This window comes from Bubalus kerabau, chromosome 23 (genome assembly GCF_029407905.1).
Source record: "Bubalus kerabau isolate K-KA32 ecotype Philippines breed swamp buffalo chromosome 23, PCC_UOA_SB_1v2, whole genome shotgun sequence".
Taxonomy (NCBI): domain Eukaryota; kingdom Metazoa; phylum Chordata; class Mammalia; order Artiodactyla; family Bovidae; genus Bubalus; species Bubalus kerabau.
The window spans coordinates 27207149-27229939 of record NC_073646.1 but is presented as its reverse complement, the minus strand read 5'-3'; the positions used below and the strand labels follow the sequence as shown (position 1 = coordinate 27229939).

Genomic DNA, 22791 nt, shown 5'->3' with positions numbered 1-22791 from the left:
CCAGAACTCTCACCTTTTCTGTCTTAATGTGTGTGAAGGAATGTTCGGTGGCAGGTGATAGTGTTACTTGAACTCACTGGACTGTGTAACTAAAAATTTCAGTGATTTCATTGACTTTGGACATGACTGAATCTAGATCTTCAGAGGAAGCCATCAGTCCCTGGACCTCTGCTTCCCTTTGCTTTGGCTTCAGATTTTCAGAAAGTTCACCTCACCCACAAGCCCCTGGCAGCTCCAGGCTTACAGCTTACTAACAACCTCAACAGTAAGAATTCCAGCAGTCCTGAAGTGACTCCATTGGTTTGATCTGAAGCCAGATGCCTCGGGTGCTCCAATTGGTCAGGTTTAGATCTTGTACCCACCCCTTTAAAGACTGAAAGTCAGCCCATGAACTAAGTGGCTGTTTCCAGGAGGGAGAAGAAAGACATAAACAACAGCTGTTCCCCAGTCCTTTCATTCTTGTTTCCCATTCTTCTTAAGGCCAGTTATTCAGATCCTCCTCCCAGCAAGGCGTTAGGTTATCAGACAGCTAAAAAGCAGGGTGGTCAGAGGGGCCCACTGATCAGGCTGGAGGAAGCAGTCACACTCCTCGAGTCAAGACTGGATGATAGGGTCTGGAGGCTGGGACTTTTGGAAAATCAGAGAAAGGGAATCAGACCAGGGGACAGTGGCTGCTCCTCAGCTTCCTGGACAGGGGTTAAGAGTGGGGACCAGTTTTGACAAGGTGATTCAAACACTCCTTTATTGAGTCTTTAAATCCCTGTAAACACCTTAAATTGAGAATGTGAGGCTGAGAAGTAGAATCCTAACAGGTTGTGTCCGTGGGGGCTGTGGGTCCTCTGAAGAAAGCTGCTTCTGCTCCGTAGGCAGAGTTGGGGGCTGTGGTGAGAGGAATGCTGTATATGCTTTCTACCAGAGGAAAGTCCCTCCCGGGGTTGGGGGAGCTCAGTTGCTCTCGCCATCACTGCTGATGATGCCCCGAAGATGTGACCAGTCTGGGGGCGGGGGGTGGGGCCGCTCTTCGTCTGAGTCCAGGATCCTGCGGTATAGCTCCCCTGGTGGGGCTGTTTCTCCTGAAGGGTTCCAGGCTGTGCGTCTGCGTGGCCGGCCTACAGGGCAGGAGAAAGCAGCAGAGGAGTTGCTGGACAAAGTCTGCGTCCCACCTGATCCTGGGGAGTAGAAGGAAGCCCCTCACCTGAACTGCTGATGATGTTCGTAATGTCCAAAGAAGCCACCTCGGCTGCCTCTTCGCGCTGCTCCTTCAGGGCCCGACACTTCTCTAAGGAAGGGTTACCTGGAGCAGAAGCAGCTCATGATCCTCCCTCCCCGGCAGCCAAGTCCCTCTCTGCAGACCCCAGGGCACAGCCAGCCTCACCCTTCATGCCCAGGGCTTCCAGCTCTGCCCGGAGAACACTCAGGCGTTCCTTGCGTGAGCGGCAGGAACCCAGCAGCTTCTTGTAGTTTCGATGGGCACCACAGGCCCGGATGTAGCGCTTGAGCCTCCTCACAGCGGGGTGGTCCTCACCAGAGCGACCAGAGCCAGCCTGGCAATGGAAGACAGCAGCTGAAGGCCAAGCCTTCTGGGCTGGAGTCAGGGTCTCCCTCTTCCCTGAGGGTGGCCTCCCACCCATCTTCAACCCTCACCTTCCTGCCTTTATGTTCTGGACTGCCATCTATGGAAGAGGAGGAGGAACTTCGTGTCCTGCTTTTCTTGGAGCTCTTCTTGGAAGAGCGGGTCTTCCTCTCCTTCTTAGGGCTCACCTCTGCCTCGCCATCACTCACTTCCTTCTCTGAGTCACTTGCCTCACCACTGATACTGCCCTCTTTGGCTGTCTTGCCAGTAGTTGGTTTCACCTTCCTCGGGCTGTCTTCTCCATCCTCCTCGCTGCTTCCACTCTGCCTTCCCTCTTCCTTCCCCTGGGTCCTGTCTTTGTACTTCCTCTGTACTAGAGGCACTTCATCTTCCTCACTGCTATCGCCACTGCTTGCTGCGGCTTTTTCCTTCTGTTCCTCTCTGTCCCCCCGCTCTCCCAGCAGTCGTGCTACCCTGCTTTTCTGCTTACAGCTCCTTTCCACCCGAACTGACCTTTTCCCTCCACTGCTCTGGTCTGTGGGTTTCCAGTCCTCTTCTTCCTCTCTGTTCTCTTTATTCTTGGTTACGGTCTCCTCCTCCTCACTCTCCTTTGCACTTCCCTGGTGGCTCTTAGCGCCTTTCTTTCCCCGCCCCTGGGCAGGGTCCTCCTCACTGTCCTCACTCTCCTCCCTAGCCTGCTTCCTACTGCCTGAAGCCTTGCCTGGTGCCTGCTTGGTCTTTGTCCCAGGCTTCTTCCTAGTCCTGCCCTTGGACTCCTTTTCCTCCTCCTCCTCCTCACTGCTCTCTTCTTTCCAGACCTTTCTCTTTCTGGCAGAGCCCTCTTCCTCCTCCTCACTGCTCTCCTTCACCACCTCCTTCTCTAATCTGATCTTTGCAGTCAGGTCCCTCTGCTGTTCCTCATCACTGCTCTCAGTTGCTTTCTTTGAGGCTTGATTTGGACTCTCATCCTCGGCTGGAGTGACATCTGCTGCCATCCCATTCTTTGCTGAGGGGTTGAGGCGGTCTGGACTGGAGGCTGCAGAGCTGGGCTCTGAAAAGTGGAGAAAAGAGAAGGTTGGGACGGGTTCCTTCTGTCCCTTCCCCCTCCACTTGGGACAGGTTGCCTCGAATCCTGTTTTGATGGTTGGAAGGAAGGGCAGTAGGAAAAAGCTCTCGGTTTACCGTGTTTCTGGTTCTTGACTCCTGGGCCACACGCCCTCATCTAAGTTCTTGGGACGTAAAAAAGATAGCACCAAGTCGTGTCCGACTCTTGGGACATATGGACTGTAGCCTGCTAGGCTCCTCTGTCCATGGGATTTTCCAAGCAAGAATACTGGAGAGGGTTGCCATTTCCTTCTCCAAGGGTTCTTCCGGACCCAGGAATTGACCCCAGGTCTCCAGCACTGCAGGCAGATTCTTTACTGACTGAGCTACGCGGGAAACATAACATGTCCAATAAATACTTTCTGAATGAACCAACTATGCAGAAGGCACTAACCTGACTCTGAATTGAAACGGAACCTTTTTCTCTCTGGGTCACGGCAAGGGGCAGGAGACCTTTTCGCCTTTTTGCCAACGTGGAGCCTCTCTTCCTTCGCACTCGCTTCATCCACCTGTGTGTGGTCAAGAGAGCCATACGTACGCCAAGGAAAGTTCTGCCGCACCCCTCTTAGGCCCCTCCTCCTAGGCCACCACTCCCGCCCGCGGCGGCCCAGGGTCACGCCCACACCTGCATCTTCAGCAGCTCCTCCTCCACCAGCCGCTTCAGTGCCTGCTTCTCCTCAGGTTCCAGGTGGTCGCGGCCCGCGTGAGCCAAGAATCGCCGCCGCACGATGGAGTGCGTAAGCGTGCTGCGGAAACACGTGTCAAGACGGAGTCCTTGTCCCGCCCCTGCCCTTTCCAACCCCAACTCCAACCTCCGGTGCACCTGAGGTCCGGGTGGCCTTGGAAGAAGCTACGGGTGAACTCCTGCATCTCATTCTCCCGCGCCATTTTGCTCCACCTGATATTGGCGGCTCCCGCCTTTTTTCTTCCCGGCCTCCGTCCAAGCGTTTGACAGGAGGTTGCGCACGCGCAGTGCCGTGACGCCGTGAGGCAGGAGACAGTTGCGGGTCGGTAGCGCGCCTCTTGGGCTGAATTTGCCAGACAAAACTTGTTTTTGCCGGGCAGTTGGAGGGTCTCGTGGCCCCTTCCTTTTCTTAGAAGGAATCGCTTTTTAAAGTTCTCGTTAGAAACCTATTCGGAGCCGGCTACACCTTTGAGTAACGTAATCAAACCGCGACGCTCCCTCCGTTCGTGGTCGCGGGCAACAATTAGGCCTCTGTGACTTTGAAAGACAAACGAAAAAGGGCGTCCTCGCATGAAGACTAGGAATCTCAGGGGGAAATGTCTTTTTGTGACTTCAAAACGCTAAGCACATTTCGAATCAGTTAAGGGCGCCCTCCAGCGTCCTCCATCTTTGTGACATCACGCTTCGATTCGGCGCCACCTTTCGCCTGGAAGCAACGCTCCTTTCTCTGTATTGCTCTGGAGAGCTGGTCGTGTGGTTAAGATCCCTGAGCGCGGGGCACGCCGGGAGTTGTAGTGCCGGCGGACCCAGCCCTGCCGAGTCCCCGGAAGTTGAGGCGGGAGAGGCCGGGCTGAACCGGCTCGGCGTAGCGGGACTTCGGACTACAGCTGAGGCGCTTCTCCCGGAGCCGGTCATGAACGGACCGGCAGACGGTGAAGTGGACTACAAGAAGAAATACCGGAATCTGAAGCGAAAACTTAAATTCCTCATCTACGTGAGTGCCGGGGTGGGAAGGTGGGGGGGTGGGGGGGCGGCGGTGAGGCCTGGCGCCGGTAGGTCGTCAGTTTACCTGTGTGTAAAGGGAGCAGGGTGAGTTGTGGTCGGCTTCCAGGCCCAATTTACGACTGCGGTTGGCTCAGCGAGCATCTTGCCCGTGGTACAGGAACACGAGTGCTTCCAGGAGGAGCTGAGGAAGGCGCAGAGGAAATTGCTGAAAGTGTCCCGGGACAAGAGGTGAGACACGTTGAGGAAGGAGGGAAGCCAGAGGGTGATGTGGCTCCTGTGGCTCGGCATTCGGACCCCATCCTGGAGTGGGCCACAAATGCATGAGGCCGGCTAGATGAGGCGAGGGCCCGGAGGACACTGCAGAGATGGGAATAACCACTCTCGTTCTCCTGGTCTCTTCCCTCAGTTTCCTTCTAGACCGACTTCTGCAGTACGAGAACGTGGATGAAGACTCTTCTGGTGAGCATGGTCATGAAAAACTGGTGGAGGACATGCCCCTGGCACTCCAGCAAGTTTCCTGGGCCCTCCCTTTAGGCCTTGGAGGCCAGGGCAGCCTAGTTGCTGGCCCTCCTCCTCTGCTCTTCTTTCACTGAAGTATTACTGAGTATCTACTGTGTTTCAGACACTGAGCTTTGCACACGGGATGCAGTGGTAACCAAGATAGACAAAACTTCTTGGAGTGTGTATTCTAGTTGCCAGGAATAAATAAGCAAAGAAATATATTAGAATTTTAGATTGGAAGGGAGTAAAATCAGGGTTAAGTGGTAGTCATTGGAATAGAGCGGGGGGTTGATAAGCTTTTTCTGTGAAGGAACAAGTAATAAGTATTTTAGGCTTTGCAGAACATACCATTTTATTGCACCTACTCAGCTTTGCGGTGGTAGTTCCGAAACAGCTATAGGTGTTGTATAAATAAGTGACCATGGCTATGTTTCAATAAAACTTTATTTATAAGCACTGAAATTTGAATTTCATAAAATTTTCACATCATGAGATATTTTTCTTTGGATTTGTCTTTTTCCCTAACCAACAAGTTAAAAATGTAAAAGCCATGCTTAGTTTATAGAGCATACAAAAGCAGATGGCAGGAAACATTTAAAGAGAGGGTCTTTTCAGGAAGTAATGTTTGCGCTGGGACCTAGATAGGAAGAAACCTATCTTGTGAAGATGAGTGAGAGATTTCCTAGCAGAGGGAGTCACAAATGCAAATTCTCTGAGGTAAGACTGTACCAGATTGTTTGAAGAGCTGAAGCCTAAAAAGCAGTGTTCTCAAACTTTTTGAGCACTCTTGACAATTAGTAATATATTTACATCATGACGGACCCTCATATACTTCCTTATTTATAAGACAATTGAATAAAACAACAGTGAGATTACCATATGTAGTTCTGATACTTTTTAGACTGATTTTTTTTTTTCCTCAAAAGTGTTAAGTTTGTGATCCACTATTAGGTATGATACCCACAGTTTGAAAAAGCCCTAAGGTTGGCCTTTGTGGCCCTGTTTTTTGTCATTAGCCAAGTCACATGCAGTCACCTTTCCATGGTGTCTAGAGCAGGGATCCGCAAACAGCCAGCCAGGTTGCTTGTTTTTGTAACTAATACCTTGCTCAAACATGCAGCACCCATTCATTTACATATTTTAAGAGAACAGTAGATGAGGTCAGAGAAGTAGAATCGGGCCAGCCCATGTACCTCATGGCAAAACATTCTGCTTTTATTCTAGTTTCTCATTGCCTTCCTGTTCCTTCCTGGAGGTCTTTCAGTTAACATCCTGTCGAGGGAGACTTCTCAGTTAACATCCTGTCGAGGGAGACTTCAGGATAGGCAGCATGAGGGAACCCAGCATGTTCATGGTCAGAGTGGGATATATCTGAGAAGCAAGAGCCAGAGATGTAAGCCACCTTTATACCTCAGAGAAGCCCACAGTGTGGTGAGGGAGACACCCACACGTGACACTGCCTGGCACAGCAAGGAGGGCCCTGACTATTGAGAATAGAGAGTTATGGAAGAATCAGCCATCAGCTGGGCCTGAGGGATTCTGGGAGACTTCTCAGAGAGGTGGCATTTAATCTGCTGCTTAAAGGATATCTGAGCAGAGCAAGTGGGAATAGTATATTTCACCTGTAAGTAGTTACTTGTTAAGTGAACCATGGGCCTTCTTGATAGAGACCCAACCTGGGGAATGACTTTCGGCTTTGAGAAAACAGGTTGGTGTGATGTGAATACAGTGTGGTTGGGAGACCAGAAAGGTAGGTTGAGGCCATAATAAGCATTTCAAATGCTGGCAGAGCTCAGTAAGGATGTGATCAATTTTACATTTTGGGTCATGCTGGGGTTGGGGAGGACAGACTGGCAGGAGTGGTGAGAGTCCTGAGCAGGTGGCTTTGACATGGTGGTGGCCTGGCCTGGTGTCAGTTGGAATGGGGAGCAGTAGGTGAAGGTAATATTTAAGGTGCACATTACCAGGAGCCTGGATATGGGGAGTGGAGTAGAGGTAAGTGCTAGACAGCTCAGAGGCAAATAAGAGCATAAAATGGTCAGGAGCCGGAGACCTGGGTACAAGCTCCAGCCCCACACCTTCATTTCCAAGCCTCAGGGACTGCATCTGGAAAGCAGAGGTGACACACTCCTCTTCCTCCTGGAATACTTCTGAAGACAATGAGAGGCAGCAGATGTCAAGCACCTGTTCAGAACCTGGCACATAGGAAATACTTGGCAATGTGTTGGCATGGAGGTGCCCAGCCAGGAATTAGGGTGTAAAGGGCATTTTAAGAAGCTGGGGAAGCTGCGGGCCTCTCCACAATAGCACCTGTGTGCCCTTCAGGTTCACAGAGGCCTTCTGTAGAGTTGAGATTACACCTCTCTGGGGTAGATAGGGAACCCCCCCAACTTCCCTACTGACCAGCCCTTCCCCTCGACAGACTCTGATGCCACTGCATCTTCAGACAACAGTGAGACAGAGGGGACACCCAAGTTGTCAGACACACCTGCCCCTAAGAGGTGAGACAAGTCATCATTCTTCTCTCGAGGAGGTGGGAAGTGGGGAGGGTACAGGCCACCTCTCTGCCTCTGACCCCCTCCCCTGTCCTTTCTCCAGGAAAAGAAGCCCTCCGCTGGGGGGCGCTCCCTCTCCCTCCAGCCTCTCCCTGCCTCCTTCAACAGGGTTTCCCCTTCAGGCCTCGAGGGCCCCCTCCCCATACCTGAGCTCGGTGAGTTGGGGTCAAGGGTGGGAAATGGTCCGATGCCTGGGAAAAGGTGGGCATCATTTGGGCAGAGGGGCTGGGCCTCAGGGTGAAGCCAGCCCAGCACCAAGGACATCTGTCTGGGGGTGGCCAGCAGGCATCCCTCGGAGGGGTGTGAGTCGGGGCTGCCCGCTCCTCTCTGGTGTAGGAATGGGGGACAGGCGTGACTGAGGAGAGCAGACGCCAGGACACAGTCCTGCTGCTGTCCCCTCCTGTCTGTTCTCAGGAGCCATACTCATCACCATCTCTTGTTTTTCCATTCTTCCTCCTGTTTGCATTTCTTCCCTCCACCCCCACCCCATCCACTCCACTTCCCATCTCCATCCCCTCACTCCTGCCTGCAGCTGGCTTCCCCCACCTACCCCCCATTCCCTTCTGACTACCTGGCCCTGCAGCTGCCCGAGCCCAGCCCCCTGAGGCCCAAGCGGGAGAAACGGCCCCGCCTGCCCCGGAAACTCAAGGTACCCTGTTTGGGGGACGCTAGGGAGGGGCCAGAACGTCAGGACAGCCATCTGAGGGAGGCTCAAGATGGCTCTAGGCTGGGGGCCTGGCCTAGAACTATGAAGGACTCATGTGGGACTGCTCCCAGGGGCCCAGCCCAGGGCTGGGTGCTGAGGGGTGGGTCCCAAAAGTCTTGGCTCCTGCAACACCAGTCCGGTCAAGCCCAGCCTCGGGGGATGCAGAGTAAAGACTGCTGGGGGCCAAGCTCCTTTTTACAGGTATTCTGTGATCCCAGGGTGCCACCGAGGAGGGATGGAGTTGTGGAATCTAGAATGAAGTCAAGGCTGCACCACTTAAAAACCATGTGACCTTGACCCTCTAGGTCTCAGATTGTGTGTGTATGAAGGGAGTGATAGACCACATGTAATCAGCAAGAACTGTGGAGCGCCTTCTGTGTACCAAGCACTATTCTAGGTGCTACAGATACAGTAGTGAACACAACAAAAATCCCTGCCTTCTCAGAGCCCACGTTCTTGAAGGGATAGGTGGAAAATAAGCAAGATAATTAGATCACAGTGTAGAAAAATGGATTCAGGTAAAGAATCCATCTTACAGTTGGGTGGTCAGAAATTTAAAAGGGAATGAGCAGCAGCCCTTTGGCTTTCTGGGAGGTGTTTCATTTAGGAAGCAAGCCAGTGTGGTCAGAGGAAAGTGAGAAAGAGTGACCAGAGTGCAAGTCAGAGCAGCATCTGAGGGGCAAGGACGTGACTCCAGGCGGTTTGGCCTGAGCAGCTGAAGAAGTGGAGTGGCCCTGCTGAGTCGGGGAGGATTGTGGGAGGAGCAGGTTTGGGAGGGAAGGTGAGTTTGGCTTTGGACATGTTGAGATGCTGTCTGGAAATGCGGACAGGACAACTGGGTAGTGTGAGCCTGGGCCACATGGGGTGCATATTTGGAAGTCACGGGCAGGGAGGTAGATGGAGAGAAGAGGCTGCACCCTGAGTGCCAGGAGAGATGAGGACAAGGAAGGCACAGGGCCCTTCCAGCTCTGAGCCAAAGTGACATAGGAACTGGTCTGATGGCTCTCCATTGGGTAGACTGTAGATTTGAGGCTCTGGAGCCAGAAGTGAAATGGGAGCCATGCCTGTGGTAGTCAGGAGTGTGGGTTCTGGAGTTTGAACCCCAGCCCTGCCACTTACTTCTGTATGACCTTGGCCTTTGAGCCTGGAAAATGAGTGACTGCCCAGCTTCTGTTTCACTCTCCTCAGCAGGGTTTTTGCTTCTGGTGTGTGGGGCGGGCTGGTGGAGAGGGCTCAAGCGGTTGAAACCTGGAGCAAAGGGTGGAGGTGTGGTGTGGGCTTGGCAGTTCGAGGCTCTGAGGTTCTGGGTCCTGAAGCAGAGGTGTGTCAGGAAGCTACGTTCTAGACATGCAGGGCAGAGGGGCCCAGATGGATCGCTGCATGGAGGAGAGGGTATATCAGGGAAGTCCTCAAAGAACAGGTAACATCTGAGTCCAGGGTGAGTGAGATTTGGGTATTCAGGCTGAGGCAATGGGGAAAAGGAGGCAGGGGCCTGGTGAAAATGTTGTTTGGGCTGAAGCTTGAGTGGTGAAAGGGAAGAACATCGGAAAGAAGATGGGGGCATGGGTCGTAGACAGCTGGATGTTCTGCAAGGAGAGTGAGGGGTCACTGAAGTTTCTGGATGTGTGGTGCGAGGAGACAGGAGGGGCAGATCTGAGGAGGAGAGGGAATGCTGTGAAGACTGAAGCAGGTCAGTCAGGAGCCTGGGCCTCATCCACGCATGCGCTGTGTGACTTGGGTGGATTGTTTGACTCTGGGAACCTCTGCTTGCTTCTCTGTTCAGTGGGGTCCCTGTGAGGATAAAATGAGTCAACAGAGAGAAGACACTTAGCCCAGTGCCTGGCCCCTGGCAGGCCACAGATAAACATTTGGTGCTGTGGGTCACGCTGAGGAGGCCATGGGATGAATCCAAGCAGAGGGGACTTAGGTAGGAACTTGAGAGGCTGTGGCCAGAGGAGGGGCCAGCCATGCCGCTGGCTTTCTCAGTCCCGTGTGTGCACATGGGTGCCTGGTACTGCGTGCGAGGGCACTGTGCAGAGCTGGCCTCCTGCCTGTCATCGGTCCTGGCAGACTCCTGTCCCCTGAGGTACAGATCCCCTCTGGCCTTCCATGCCACCCCAGGAACAGCAGTGAGTGGGGGGGATGCCTTGAGAAGCAGAGAGTAGGCCCCTGGGGCCCGAATGAGTTGAAGCAATCTGAAGGGCCACCGTGAAGACCACTGCCCCGCCCCCATCCGGGGGCCAGACTGGACACTGCCCGGTGGGAACCTGGGAGGCCTGTGCCTTCAGACCTCCACTCCAAGCCTCCGTTTCCTCTGGCCGATGACCTCTCCTCCCTTCCAGGGTGGTCTGAATGGTCAGAGGTCATTAGTGGAAGTCACCTCGCACATAGTAGGTGTTCAGTTTGTGCCCACGGGCAAAGCATGAAAGCATGAGGCCCCCAGAGCTCTGGGGAGGATTCAGAAGGACCTGGGGCAGGGGGCCAGCTGGAGGGTTGAGCTGGACAGAGGCCGCTTCCCAGCATCAGCACAAAGCCGGACTTCTGACCCATAGAAAAGGGCACTCCAGGTGGAGGGACCAGCCTGTTCTCAGGTGCTGCCTGTCCCCCGAGGCCCTCAAGTAGAGGAGTGACACACTCAGGTCTGTGTTTTAGAGAGCTCACTCTGGCTGCAGTGCGGAGGACGAGCTGGATCTGGGAGAGGCTGAAGGCAGGGATTCCAGTTAGGAGGCTGGTCCCATAGCCCAGGTGAGCTGAGAGGAGGGCCTGGCCCAGGCCAGTGGCTGCGGGGATCCCAAAGAGGGGCCCGTCCCAGACATAAGAGGTAGAAGCCTCAAATGGCGGGGGGGTGAAGACCTTGGACACCCTGCACCGCACCAGTGAGCCCCTCAAGAGGAGGAGGGAGAGGAGGCCAGTGGAGGCCAGCAATAACTCAGGTGCCCAGAGGCGGGCAGACAGGCTCCTGTCTGGCTCTGACTGCTACTACAGGGGCAGCCACGGTGCCTTACTGGCCAGGGCCAGGCCCAGCCTTTCCTTCCTGGTTTCCTGTGAGACCCCCTCCACCGCCACCCTCATCACCACCTCCATCACCACCCCTCACCCCCAGGCACTTGCTGATTTGAGGCTCTGAAGGGGCCGAGGTGGGGCAGGTTCCCTGACTCCAGCCTTGGCTGACCTGGTGTGTCCACTGCCCCTTGAATGAGCCTTTGCCCCCTTCCCTGGCCCTTAGAACTGTCTTAAGGGGCAGTGCCAGCCCCCTGGAGCTCCCAGTGCTTCCCTGATAAGCCCTCCCTGTGTTTCTCCTGCTGCAGATGGCGGTGGGACCCCCCGACTGCCCTGTGGGAGGGCCGCTGACCTTCCCAGGCCGGGGCTCTGGGGCTGGGGTGGGGGCAGCCTTGGCCCCCCTACCCCCACCCAAGATGCCCCCCCCTACGATCCTGAGTGCCGTCCCTCGGCAGATGTTCAGCGACGCGGGTAGCGGGGACGACGCCCTGGACGGGGACGATGACCTGGTGATCGACATCCCGGAGTGAGCCCCTCTGCCCAACCCCCTGCCCAGCCCCCTTGGAGCCAGCACACACGAGCCCCCAGCTTCCGCAGAGTTTATTGACGCCCAGTTGCCATGCTGCGGCCACGGACACAATCAGAAAAGGCGTAAACATGCATGAATGTCCCCCAGAAGGTGGGCCCTCTCCAGGGAGGGCAGGGGTCCTGCCCTCACATCCCAGCCCGATCCAGAGGACAGTTATTTAAAGGAGTGGCCAGGGCTGTCTGTCACCTCTCAGAGAGGCAGAGACCCTGCGGTGGCCCCCCGCTTAAAAGGGCAGCTGTACAGGGCTAGGTATTGTGTGTGTGTGTGTGTGTGTGTGTGTGTGTTTTTTTAAATGAAGATTGTGTATTAAAGAAGTGGCTCTTTGTATTTTGTCCTTTTTTTTTTTTTGGAAACGTTCTCCTCCAAACCCCACCTAATCCGACCTCCTCCTATAGGGGAGGGGAACGGGCAGCCTGGAGAGGCAGGAGAGAGAAGCAGCAGCCGGGCAGGGGCTCTGTTGGACCCTCCCGCAGGTGTGCTCAGGATGGGTGGTTTGCATATTTGCAGGTTGTAGCGAGTCAGGCAGAAGGAAGTTTGCATATGTGCATATAGATCTCCACAGTCCCTCACAAGAAGACAGACCCACGGTCACGGAGACTCTCACGAAATAAGACAGGTAGTGCGGGGTGGGGCATCCCCACCCCGTGTAAACGTGCAACACACTCGTGCGAAGGTTGGGTACTGGACCTGCCCCCAAGGGGGCCGCTCAGGCTGAGGGCAGAGCCCCAGCTGCGGGGGGCAGCTGGCTGGTGAGAGTGTGCCAGCGCTCCAGGGCCGCGTCCGGCTGCTGCAGACAGTCGCTCCAGTGCTTCCGGGCCTCTCCCCGGGCGCCTGGCCCCAGGGACACGCCACCTGGGGAGCAGCAGAGGCAGGCAAGATCAGGGCCCGGCTGGCTGCTAGGCTGCCCTCCATCGGGCACCACCCGGCAGGCTCCTCCCTTACCGATGAAGTCGTTGGATTTGCCGATGTCATAGTCCCAGACTGTGACTTCCAGAGTCTTGGTAGCCAGAGTGGAGAGCTCCATATCATAGAAGAACTCCTGGGACAAGGCAGGTCACACCTTCCATGAGGCGCTGTCCCCAGCCCCAGCTCCCCCCTCAATTTCCAGTCTCGGTCCCATTCACCTCATTAAATTCCGGGTTGAGAGTCTTCTTCTTCACGCGTGTTTTATGCTTGGATTTCTTATCCACATCTGGCCTCAGGTACCTGCCAAGGACCGGGGGGGAATGGGAGTGGGGGGGTGGAGGGCAGGTAGGTCAGGGACAGGCCAGACCACAGAGGGGGATGGGGCTGGAGGCAGGTCCCTGGGGAGGGGAGGACAGGCCTCAGGACAGGGCAAGCACTCACGTCTTGACATAGGGGTCGGAGTAGCCGTTGACGTCCATGGCAGCCAGGTGGGCGCAGCGCAAGATGCCCACCAGCAGCCCACGGCGCCGAGAGCTGTAGCTGAGGCTCAGCAGGATACGCCCACGCTCTTCCAGCAGCCCCGGCCCCTGCTCCGCCTGCTCCAGCTGCGGGCAGACACGGGGGTCAGCGGCACCCCCATCACCTCCCACCACAAGTCCCCCACAGGTAGCTCACCTCCTTCAGGTAACAGGAGATGCCCCTCAGTGCCGCAGACATGGAAGAGGGTGAAGCCAGCTGAAGGGGCGGAGAGAAAGTTCTGGAAACCTGGTCTCCCCTGAGCCCCCTTGCTGTGGTAACCCACTGCCCCACACAGACCGGAACCTGGCGCTCAAGGCAGATGTTAAAATGCTTCTTCTGTGAAGGCTTGAGGCGGCGGAGGGGTACTCGGATCTCCCCAATGAACTCGTTGTGGCTCAGCTTGTCTTCATCACAGACGGAGATCCTGGTGGGAAACTGCAGGGTCAAGGCCCCCTGGGGTACCTGAGCCCCACTCCAAGGTGGGAAAGGTCCCCAACTGAATTCTGAGCACCCGAGACTGGTCCCAGCTCTGCCCTCAATACTCTGTTGTTCAGTTGTGTCCTACTCTTTGCGACCCCATGGACTGTAGCCCTCCAGGTTCCTCTGTCCATAGGATTTCCCAGGCAAGAATACTGGAGTGGGTTGCCATTTCCTCCTCTGGGGGATCTTGCCAACCCAAGGGTTGAACCTGGGTCTCCTGCATTACAGGCAGATCCTTTATTGTCTGAGTCACCAAACCCCTCACTTGTAAAACAGCTGTCTCCAGCACCAGCCGTGGAGCTTGAGGAGGGTGCTTTGATTTGCCTGTGCCTCAGCCCCTTGCTTTCCAGCTGCTCAGGCTGCCCCTGCCCATCAGGACCTGCTCAGCTTGCTGAGGAAACCCTCACAAATCTTGGGAACATTGCCCCCTCACAAATCTTGGGAACATTGCCCCCTCCCCCCTACACACACATAACTGCCTCCATTCAGGGCCTGGGGACAGGATCCACCTGAACGTGCACAGGGTGTGCACTGGTGAATATGGATCACGAGACCAGGGCATCAGAGCCACAAGGGCCTGGAGGAGCCTTTCGCAGTCGGACCAGGAGCCCACCCCTCCCCCGCAGAGCCCTTGTCCTTTACTCTGTGGCGCAGGAGCCAGCCTAAAGATACTCATGAGCCCAGGAATTAAAAGATACTGCTTTGGGACTTCTCTGGTGGCCCGGTGGCTAAGACTCCATGCTCCCAATGCAGGGGGCCTGGGTTCCATCCCTGGTCAGGGAATTGGATCCCACATGCTGCAACTAAGTTCCCCTGAGACCTGACAGAACCAAATAACTTAAAAAAAAAATACTGCTTTTACTTCCATCCATCCCCCTCTGCAGCCCCCTGCCCTGTCTTCAGCTGTGATGCTTTTTGAGCAGCTCTATCCTGTAGGAATGTTCAGTTCCCAGCTCTGCCACATAGCCACAGCATGACCTTGAGCACTTAACCTCCCTGAACCTCATTCCCATTCCTGTCCCTTGAGACCTCACTCCTTAGAGATGAGGGAGACACTGGCAACAACAGGCCGCATAGGTCTGACTTGAGTCAGGGACTCTGAGAAGGCATCCCAGTGTCCAGGGAAAGACTGCAAGAGGAGGCAGAGCCTCGGATGATGAGTGGGGTTCAGGCCGGCAGAGAGAGGAGGCAGGAAGAGGCACAGCAGACAAAGGTCAGGAGTGAAGAACCCTCACAAGAGGGCAGTCCACGGAGGAGCAGTAGGAGATATTTGGGGGAGGGGGGTGGCAGGAAAGTCAGGGAAACATTTTGGCCTGTTCCTGAAGGGGGTGGGGAATCACTGATGGTTCTGGAGCATCTGAGGGCTTAAGGGGAGGTGGGTCAACCAACCAAAGAAGTTTCCAATGACAGCTGTCCCCAAGGAGGTGCTGAGCTGGAATGCTCGGGACCAAGGAGGATGGACCCCTCACCTGAGCACCTTGTGCGTGATGTCATCAACCGTGATCCCGCTATACGTCAGGTCCTCGTTCCACACGGGATTCAGCGTGTTCCTCTGAGTCTTAGTTTTTAGTTTATTGGCCTTAGGTGAGGGGATGAAGGATTCACAGTACGTGTCCTCCAGACCCACAGAGGCTGGAGAAGGTTGGGAACCCACAAGCTGGGGGGACTAGGGGAGGGGAGAGGCCAGCCAGTACCTTGCAGGCTCCAGGCAGCAGGTGCAGCTTGACATAGGGGTCAGCCAGGCCATTGAAATCCATGGGCTTGAGGCCCTGGGGAGGACGAGAGGGAAGACGGCTGTGAGCTCCAGGCCTGCCAACCCACCTACCCTCTCCCTCTCTGTCTCTCTACAGCGTGGACACTTAGGGGCTGGAGGGGAGGAGCAGGAATTAGGCCTGGGGAAGGGAAAGGAGTGGAGAAGGGAAAGGCTACTCCAGTACTCTGACCTGGAGAATTCCATAGACTTTAGAGTCCATGGGGTGCAAAGAGTCGGACACGAGGGAAAGGAGAATGGAAGCCCGCCCCTCTCAGGATAGGAGGCCAGCAGGGGGAGGCAGGGAGCACCCACCTTAGCCCTGAGGATACTACAGTGCAGAGTGCAGGAAGCCTGGTCGTAGAGAAGGTCAAACTCCAGCGTGCCCAGGGCGGCTGGAGGAAGAGAGGGAAGAGTTCACCTGAGTGAGTGTGCAAAGACAAGGTGTGTGTGAGACGGGCGGGCAGCCCCGGTCTGTGCACCAGCTGTGAAGGTGTGTGCATGTCTGCGGCTGTCAGCCCGCGAGCCTGTGCGCGTCTGGGTCCCTGGCTGGGCTGCAACTGGGGCTGTGTGGGTGGTTGAGTGTCTCAGCAGAAATATTGAATATTGAGCCTCGCTGAAGCTGTCATCTCCACTCCGACTGCAGCTGTAGCAGCAGTGCCCGCCACCTCCCCACCCCCAGCAGAGCCCAGGCCCTTCCCACAGCCTGGAGGCTCCCAGGAGTGCCCTGGGCCCTTCAAGCCCCCAGACTCACTGGTATCATCCGAGTCGTAGCTGTCCACCTCGGCTCCCTCCTCGGGCGTGGTGGCCCCAAGGAGGGCCGCCGGGGGGGCCAGGGCCAGGGGGGCCAGATGAGCAGCGGCCTCTCCGAAGCCCCTGCCACCCCCTTCGAGGCCGGGTCCCCGGCGGGGGAAGTAGTCGGAGATCTGGCGGATGGGCCGGATGGGCCCCGGGCACACGTTGATGGCCATGTGCTCCTGGATGTTGATGGCCATGCGGTCGCCCCTGCGGCCCCTCATGAAGCACCCCTAGCTTGGGGAGGGAGAGAGCGTGAGCCTCGGGCTGGCTGAGTCCTCAAACCTCCCATCAGCTGGCTGAGGGCCAGGCAGCAACCACCGGGGTCTGAGGGCCCTCACTGGCCTCTCTTCCTGGGCACTGAGGGAGAGGGCAGCCTGTGCCAGCCGAGGGGCAGCAAGGAGGCCTGGGACCTCCAGACCCTGAGCTGTGCTCCCCCTGGGGCCAGGCTGGCAGCCACTCCCTGAAGAGAGGTCCTGGCTCCAGCACAGCCTTGCCCACCTACCTATAGACTGTCCCCTGTCCTCGTCCCAGCTCCTGCCCCTCATTCTGGGCTTCTGTCTGCTCTGGGCCCTGCCGACCCCTCAAGCGGCCCCCGTAGGCCCCCTCCTCTCCCTCTCTGAGGCTCTGGCCATCCTTCTGCACCAGGCGCTGGTCTGGTCTGGGTGTCACCCGCCCCTTAGGTTCTCACTTCCCACAGTCCCTTCATTCAACCTCAGGGTCTGCCTGCTGGCTGGTCCCCCATCCCCTGAGGCCCAAGGTGGGGACCCCCACCTCAGATGCTTCCTCCTGAGATCGGATCTCCAGCGGAGCCAGGAATTGCAGCCTCCGGAGAGCCGAACACCCCCCGGAGGCACACACAGGCTGACACACACACGCTCACCCTCACCCTCTCGTCCCCGGCAGCCCAGCCCCCAGCACCTATCTGTACGCCTCCAACAGGTGCCCAAGCACTGGGGGGCCAGCGGGTGCGGGCTGGGCGGTGGCGGCCGGCGATTCCCAGGGCGGCCGGCGAGAAGAGCGCCGAGTCCGGCAGTCTGAGCCGAGCGGGAGGGAGAGCCGGAGAAAGTGCGGGGAGGAGGGGGTGAGCGAGGTGGAAGCTAGGAGGCAGCCAGCGCGGGCGGCGGGGGGCGGGGAGGGGCGGCCGGAGACTGGGGAGGGGGCGGGACTCTCCCGCCGGCGCCCGCCCAGGCACTCTTAAGGAACGCACCCGGGTGCACACACACTCACGGGCAGGCTGGCACACGCATCTTGCACGGACACTCCCGCGCACACGCCGGTGCCCACGTGCGCACGCTCACGGTCATGCACAAACCCAGACACGCGCTGGCACACTTACCCCGGAGAACTTCGCAGACACACGCTTGCAAACACACGGACAACCTGCGCCACCAGGAACCCTCAGCGAGAACAGCCCGGTGTTCCCCAACTCCTCCCTGGAGACCCGAGCCCAGGGCAGACCACCGGCCTAGTTGCCATGGCGACGCCGGATCATCCTACCCGTGCCCCCCCCCACCCCCCCGCACCACTCCAGTCCTCACGCCCCTCCCCTGCAGAGGAGGGGGGAGGGTGTCTAGCCTCCCCAATCAATATCCGTAGGGGCGGGGCCTGTGGGGCGGGGTTTAGAGAACCGCAATGACCCAGGAGCGGGCTGGGGAAGGGGATCTGATCCGCCTGCGGTCACTGGTTTGCGATCTCGCGTCCCGGCCGCCGGCTGAGAAACCTCACAGTTTGAGGCCCTAGGCTGTGGCTCACCTCACGCTTCTATCCTTTGACTGGTCAGGCTTCTTTCCTTGGACCCAACCCAGCTCCCGAGGATCCATGTCCGCTTCTTAGGGCTGGCATCTCCTTTGGGAATCCACTTTCTCTCACCTTCCCACTTGCAGTCTGACCCTCAAGTGCAAAGGGGCACAGGGCTTCGTTCTAAATGCCCCAGATCCCTGCAGGCCTTCCTTCTCCTCTCCTTCTCTCACCTGAGCCCAGCTCCTACCTGTCAGTCTAACTCCAGTCTTTGATCTTGGCTCTCTTCTGTCCCAAACTTGCCAGACCCCAATGACAAAGTCCTCACAGTGACCTTCAAGGCCCTTCAGCCTGAGACTGTGACTTCTCCCATCTCATCCCCCTTACTCATCTTGCTGGCTTTCAGGAACATTACTTGCAGTTCCTAGAACATACCTGGGTCTCAGTCAGGCAGAACTTTGTTCACCCAAGTTCCTCAGCCTGGAAGATCTTTCCTTTTTTCAGAGGGCACCTTGGACCCCCTCTTCCTAAGACACATCCCCCACACCCCCAGCTTCCTGAGCTCTTACAGCCTCAGCTGGTGATGCTGGTATGTCATGCCTGTTTACATTTCTGTCTTCACCACCACTGAGGGAGAGAGGCTGTCCCAAGCTGGGCCTGGCACTAGGTTGTCATCATAACTATTGTGATTTTAGGTTGTGTAGCAATGTGAATATACTTAGTATTGCTGAATCTGGTGCTTGAAAATGGCTAAGATATTGAGTTGGCCATAAAGTTCTTATTTTTCTGTAACATTTTAAGGAAAAACTCTAATGAACTTTTTGGCCAACCCAATATAACTATTCATATATGGATTTTTTACCCCCCCCCTCTTTTTTTTTTTGGCTGCGCTGTGTGGCATGCAGGATCTTAGTTGCCGAACCAAACTCATGTCCTCTGCAGTGGAACCATGGAGCCTTACACTGAACTTCCAGGGAAGTCCCTACCCCATTTTTTTTTTAAGTAAAGGAAATGTTAAACCAAACTACACTGAGATACCACTTGTCACTGATCACATGGTAACCATCAAAGCAAACGTTAACACACAATGTTGATGAGGCTGTGGATAAATGGGTACCATCTCTGTAACCACTGTTAGATTTGATCCAGTAATTCCGCTTTTAGGATTTGGCCCATGAGCAAAATAATAGAAGTTCAAGATTATTAACTGCACCCTATCTGCCATGGCAAAAGATTGGAAGCAGCTTAAATGTCCACCTGATTCAATGTCATGTCACAGTTCCACACAATGAAATAGCATGCAGCCATGACAAGCAGGCTCTTTATGTACTTATACAGAATCATCATCACAATCTCATGGTAACTGAAAAAAGCAAGCTACAGAGGAGCATGAATGGAATACTGCCGTTGAGTAAAAAAAGAGAGAACTTATATATGTTTGTTTATGTGTGCATAAATTTATGAAAGGCTGCACAGGAAAATGGTAGCTATGGTGACCTCTGAGGAGGCTGTCATGAGGCAGGTGAGGGCAGGAATAGGAAATGTTTATTTTGTACCATGTGCGTATGTTACCTACTCAAAAGAATACACTAAAATAGCATCTTTTAAAAAATAATTTTATTTATTTATTTTGGCTGTGCTGAGTCTTCACAGCTGCTTGGACTTTTCTCTAGTTTCAAGGAGCAGAGGCTACTCTCTAGTTGCAGTGCGCAGGCTTCTCTTGCTGTGGAACACAGGCTCTAGGGCACCTGGGTTTTAGTAGCTGAGGTGTGGGCTCAATAGTTGTGGTTCCTGGGCTCTAGAGCACAGGCTCAATAGTCGTGGTGCACGGGCATAGTGGCTCCACGGCATGTGGGATCTTCCCAGATTGGGGATCAAACCTGTGTCTCCTGCATTGGCAGGCAAATTATTTACTACTGAGCCACCAGGGAAACCCTGAAATAATATCTTTTTAAAATAAAAGCAGCCATAAGGCTTCCTTTGAGTTTCTCCAGGATAAGAAAGGAGGCAGGACTAAGGGAGATGCTATCCATGATCAGAGCTGGTGAGTTTGAGGAAAGGCAGACCTAGGTCTGCAGTGAGAGGAGGGGCAGGCTGGTTGAGAAGCCCACACCTGCTTCCTCCAGAAAGCCTTGTTGCAGGAAAGTGAGGATGAGGCTGGAGCTCTGGCTGGTTGTAGGGGGCATGCAGACAGTGCTGAGCCCTGGTATGTCTAGAGGTGGAAAGGCTTTTCATCCATCCATTAAGCCAATAAATATTTATTGAATACCTACTCTATATTGTGGTGCTATGGCTATGACCAAGATCGATGATCTCTAGCTTCACAGGCTTGTAGGGGAAATAGACAAATGCACAGACAACTCCAGTGCAGTGAAACTGATGTGGTGATGGGGAACAGTCAGAAAATTCAAGTTCACTTCCCAGGGGAAGAGTTGTCTCAGCTGAGACTTGGGAGATGAGGAAGAATTTCTGGGCCAAGTAGGCGGCAAGACAGCGGCCGGCAGAGGTGTATGCAAAGGCTGGGGTATGCTACGGAAAGGAAGCTGGGAAAGAACTGAAGTGGGTAGGTAGACAAGAGACTCACCAATCAGGGTAACAAGCTCAAGGGAAGCCACTGGAGAGTTTTAAGTAGTGGCTCCGTATGTTCTGGTTTGTTCTCAATGGGGGAAGAGCGAATAGAGATCACGCAGTCCACAAAACGTTGCAATAAGCCAGATGAGACATGGGGTTGGCTTGAATGAGAAGAGGGAAGTAGATGAACTTGAGATTTAGATTGGAAATTGAGCCAACAGTTCTTTTTAAAATATATATATTTTACTTATTTGGCTGTGCTGGGTCTTAGCTGAGGCATGCTGGATTTTGTTGTTGTTGTTGTTAGTTGCTGCATGGGAACTCTTAGTTTTAGCACACAAGATCTAGTTCCCTGACCAGGGATCAGACCCAGGCTGCCTGCACTGGCAGCGCAGAGTCTTAGCCACCAGACCACCAGGGAAGTCCTGAAGCAACAGGCCTTGATTATGGGTTTATCAGGAGAGAAACAGGGAGGGGTTTGAGGCAATTCCTAAGTTTTTATGTTGAGCAAAACATCTAGAGCAACAGCGAGCTTGTTTGCTGCAATGGAAAGAAGGCACAGGTTTGGGATAGGAGAATTGAGAGCTGTACTTGGGATCTACTGAGTTTGAGATGTTTTTGGACAGAGCCATGAAGCAGGAAGTTGGGTAGGGGAGTCTGGAGCTCAGAGGAGAGGGCCGGGCTGGAAATATACATCTGTGAGTCACCAGCATATAGATAGTATTTAAAGCCATGCGACTGGATGAGATCACCTAGAGAGAGAGGGTATAGATAGAAAAGAGAAGGTCCAAGCCTGAGCAGCTTAGAGGGGGAGGAGTCAAGAAAATCGGTGAGTGCCTAGAGGCAAAAATGTGTGCACTCTGCTGACAGTCAGAACCAACAGAGAAGTAAGGGTTAGATTTGGCAAGTTATGGGGTCCTTGGTGCACCCACCAAAAGTGACTTCAGTGGAGTGGTGGGGATGAAGCCAGTTGTGAAGAGTTTGAAAGATACATTAAAGCTGAGTGAGCAATGACAGCAAGTGTAGACAGCCTCTTAGGGTTAGTCTGTCTACACTCAAATAATGTGCATCCCTGAGTTCTCTCTCCTCTGTGGTCCCCCAGGGCAGAGACCATGCACTGGTGATTTCTATCTAAGCCATAAATGGAGTCCAGCACATAACAGGAGCTCGATACATTTATTTAATGGTTGGATGAATAAATGAATGGATAATTCACTGCTTGTGTCCAAAGGGCCTTTTCTGGCAGAGAGGGCAGCTGTGTTCCTTTGAGGCAACTCAGGAAACTGTCAAATTCACTCCAAAGGCTAAATAAAGAGTCTGGACCCCTTCTCCCAGGACCCCTTCTCCCAGCTAAGCCCTGGAGGACAACTGCCTACAGGCCTGCAGAGGGAGCCCTGGGCCAGAGCTAGGAATCAGGCTGAGTCCCTGATGCCCCTCACAGGACACTGGGCAAGTCACTTCCTTTTTCTGAGAAGAGATACATGTAGGGTTCAATCCCTGGGTCAGGAAGATCCCTTGAGAAGGAAATGGCCACAAATTCCAGTACTTTTGCCTGGAAAATCCCATGGACAGAGAAGCCTGGTAGGCTGCAGTCCATGCGGTCACAAACAGTGGGACATGACCGAGCACATACACACAGATCCAGTTCCCCAGAAGGCCCCGTAGATGTTAGTCCGTCTCCTCCTTTCCCCTCTTTTTTCTCTCTGCACCTTTTCCTTGTTTAGGAAGTAGAAGCTGACCCTGACAAGTACCTCCCAGGGTTGCTGTGAGGAGAATTGGTGGGTACTCCCTGAGGGTCGGAAAGATGAAGGTGGGGATCCAGTGGAGGAAGGAGCCTCCTTCCATAGGACAGAGGACCTCACACACCGCAGACACATGTCTGACTGGGGCATGTCACGGAACTTGTCAGAGACTGTTGAACAGGCAATTGTGTAGCAAAACCAAGAAGACCCTGAAGTCTCCTTGGGCTTGGATGGGGCGGGACAGATGTTTGACAGACAGGCCTACCTGCCAATCGAAGGGGAGCTAACTATTACGCTGAGGGAAGCCCACAAGAGTGAAAGTGACTGTTGGAAAGTGACATATAAAGGAAAAGAAGAAACCAGAAAGGGAAAACAGAATGGACCGTGGGGGAGCCTACCCAGAGACGGGGAGTCTGTGAAGCCTCTAGGCATGACCAGAGACCTGCCCCGAGATGGATCAGGGGACTTCCTCTGACCACCCCCATGCCTGCCATTCCTCCTGAGGCAACCTGATGGGATGAGGGAGGGCTTGGAAACCCGGAGCCGTGTCTTCCTTAGGTAAGGAGAGAG

At 54.8% G+C, this 22791-nt stretch overlaps 3 protein-coding genes across 11 annotated transcripts; 1 reads left to right on the top strand and 2 right to left on the bottom strand.

Annotated features, from left to right (window-relative positions):
• Positions 1-663: 663 nt before the first annotated feature.
• On the bottom strand, positions 664-3662 carry HIRIP3 (HIRA interacting protein 3). Its single transcript, XM_055562202.1, has 7 exons — positions 3501-3662; positions 3303-3423; positions 3072-3186; positions 1645-2624; positions 1376-1544; positions 1196-1294; positions 664-1109 (listed from the first exon to the last, which is right to left on the bottom strand). The coding sequence occupies exons 1-7, from the start codon at positions 3563-3565 to the stop codon at positions 946-948; spliced, it is 1713 nt and encodes a 570-aa protein (XP_055418177.1). The 5' UTR covers positions 3566-3662; the 3' UTR covers positions 664-945.
• On the top strand, positions 3315-12045 carry INO80E (INO80 complex subunit E). Of its 9 annotated transcripts, none has more exons than XM_055562215.1 (8): positions 3315-4356; positions 4474-4595; positions 4774-4826; positions 7291-7369; positions 7467-7578; positions 7956-8072; positions 10782-10874; positions 11585-12045. In XM_055562215.1, exons 1-7 carry the CDS (start codon positions 4276-4278, stop codon positions 10851-10853), a joined length of 636 nt encoding a protein of 211 aa, XP_055418190.1. In that variant the 5' UTR covers positions 3315-4275; the 3' UTR covers positions 10854-10874; positions 11585-12045. The 9 variants fall into 9 exon arrangements, with proteins under 9 accessions (XP_055418190.1, XP_055418189.1, XP_055418186.1 ...); XM_055562214.1 differs by lacking the exon at positions 11585-12045 and adding an exon at positions 11438-11571; XM_055562217.1 differs by lacking the exon at positions 11585-12045 and adding an exon at positions 11438-11571 and having other exon boundaries at positions 3329-4356; positions 4525-4595.
• A 379-nt stretch (positions 12046-12424) lies between these two features.
• On the bottom strand, positions 12425-16392 carry DOC2A (double C2 domain alpha). Its single transcript, XM_055562203.1, has 10 exons — positions 16128-16392; positions 15689-15768; positions 15318-15392; positions 15093-15202; positions 13441-13567; positions 13300-13359; positions 13066-13229; positions 12843-12924; positions 12661-12757; positions 12425-12570 (listed from the first exon to the last, which is right to left on the bottom strand). The coding sequence occupies exons 1-10, from the start codon at positions 16390-16392 to the stop codon at positions 12425-12427; spliced, it is 1206 nt and encodes a 401-aa protein (XP_055418178.1).
• Between the last annotated feature and the right edge of the window lie 6399 nt (positions 16393-22791).

Coding starts and splice junctions, on each gene's coding strand:
- INO80E (XM_055562209.1), top strand. CDS start 4,276: ATGAACGGACCGGCAGACGGTGAAGTGGACTACAAGAAGAAATACCGG. Junction 4,596..4,773: donor AAAGTGTCCCGGGACAAGAG/GTGAGACACGTT, acceptor CTCTTCCCTCAG/TTTCCTTCTAGACCGACTTC. Junction 8,073..11,437: donor GCCTGCCCCGGAAACTCAAG/GTACCCTGTTTG, acceptor CTCCTGCTGCAG/ATGGCGGTGGGACCCCCCGA.
- DOC2A (XM_055562203.1), bottom strand. CDS start 16,392: ATGAGGGGCCGCAGGGGCGACCGCATGGCCATCAACATCCAGGAGCAC. Junction 13,360..13,440: donor GCCTTGAGCGCCAGGTTCCG/GTCTGTGTGGGG, acceptor CCGCCCCTTCAG/CTGGCTTCACCCTCTTCCAT. Junction 12,758..12,842: donor TCAACCCGGAATTTAATGAG/GTGAATGGGACC, acceptor GCCTTGTCCCAG/GAGTTCTTCTATGATATGGA.
- HIRIP3 (XM_055562202.1), bottom strand. CDS start 3,565: ATGGCGCGGGAGAATGAGATGCAGGAGTTCACCCGTAGCTTCTTCCAA. Junction 3,187..3,302: donor AGGAGCTGCTGAAGATGCAG/GTGTGGGCGTGA, acceptor GACCACACACAG/GTGGATGAAGCGAGTGCGAA. Junction 2,625..3,071: donor CCGTTTCAATTCAGAGTCAG/GTTAGTGCCTTC, acceptor TCCACTTTTCAG/AGCCCAGCTCTGCAGCCTCC.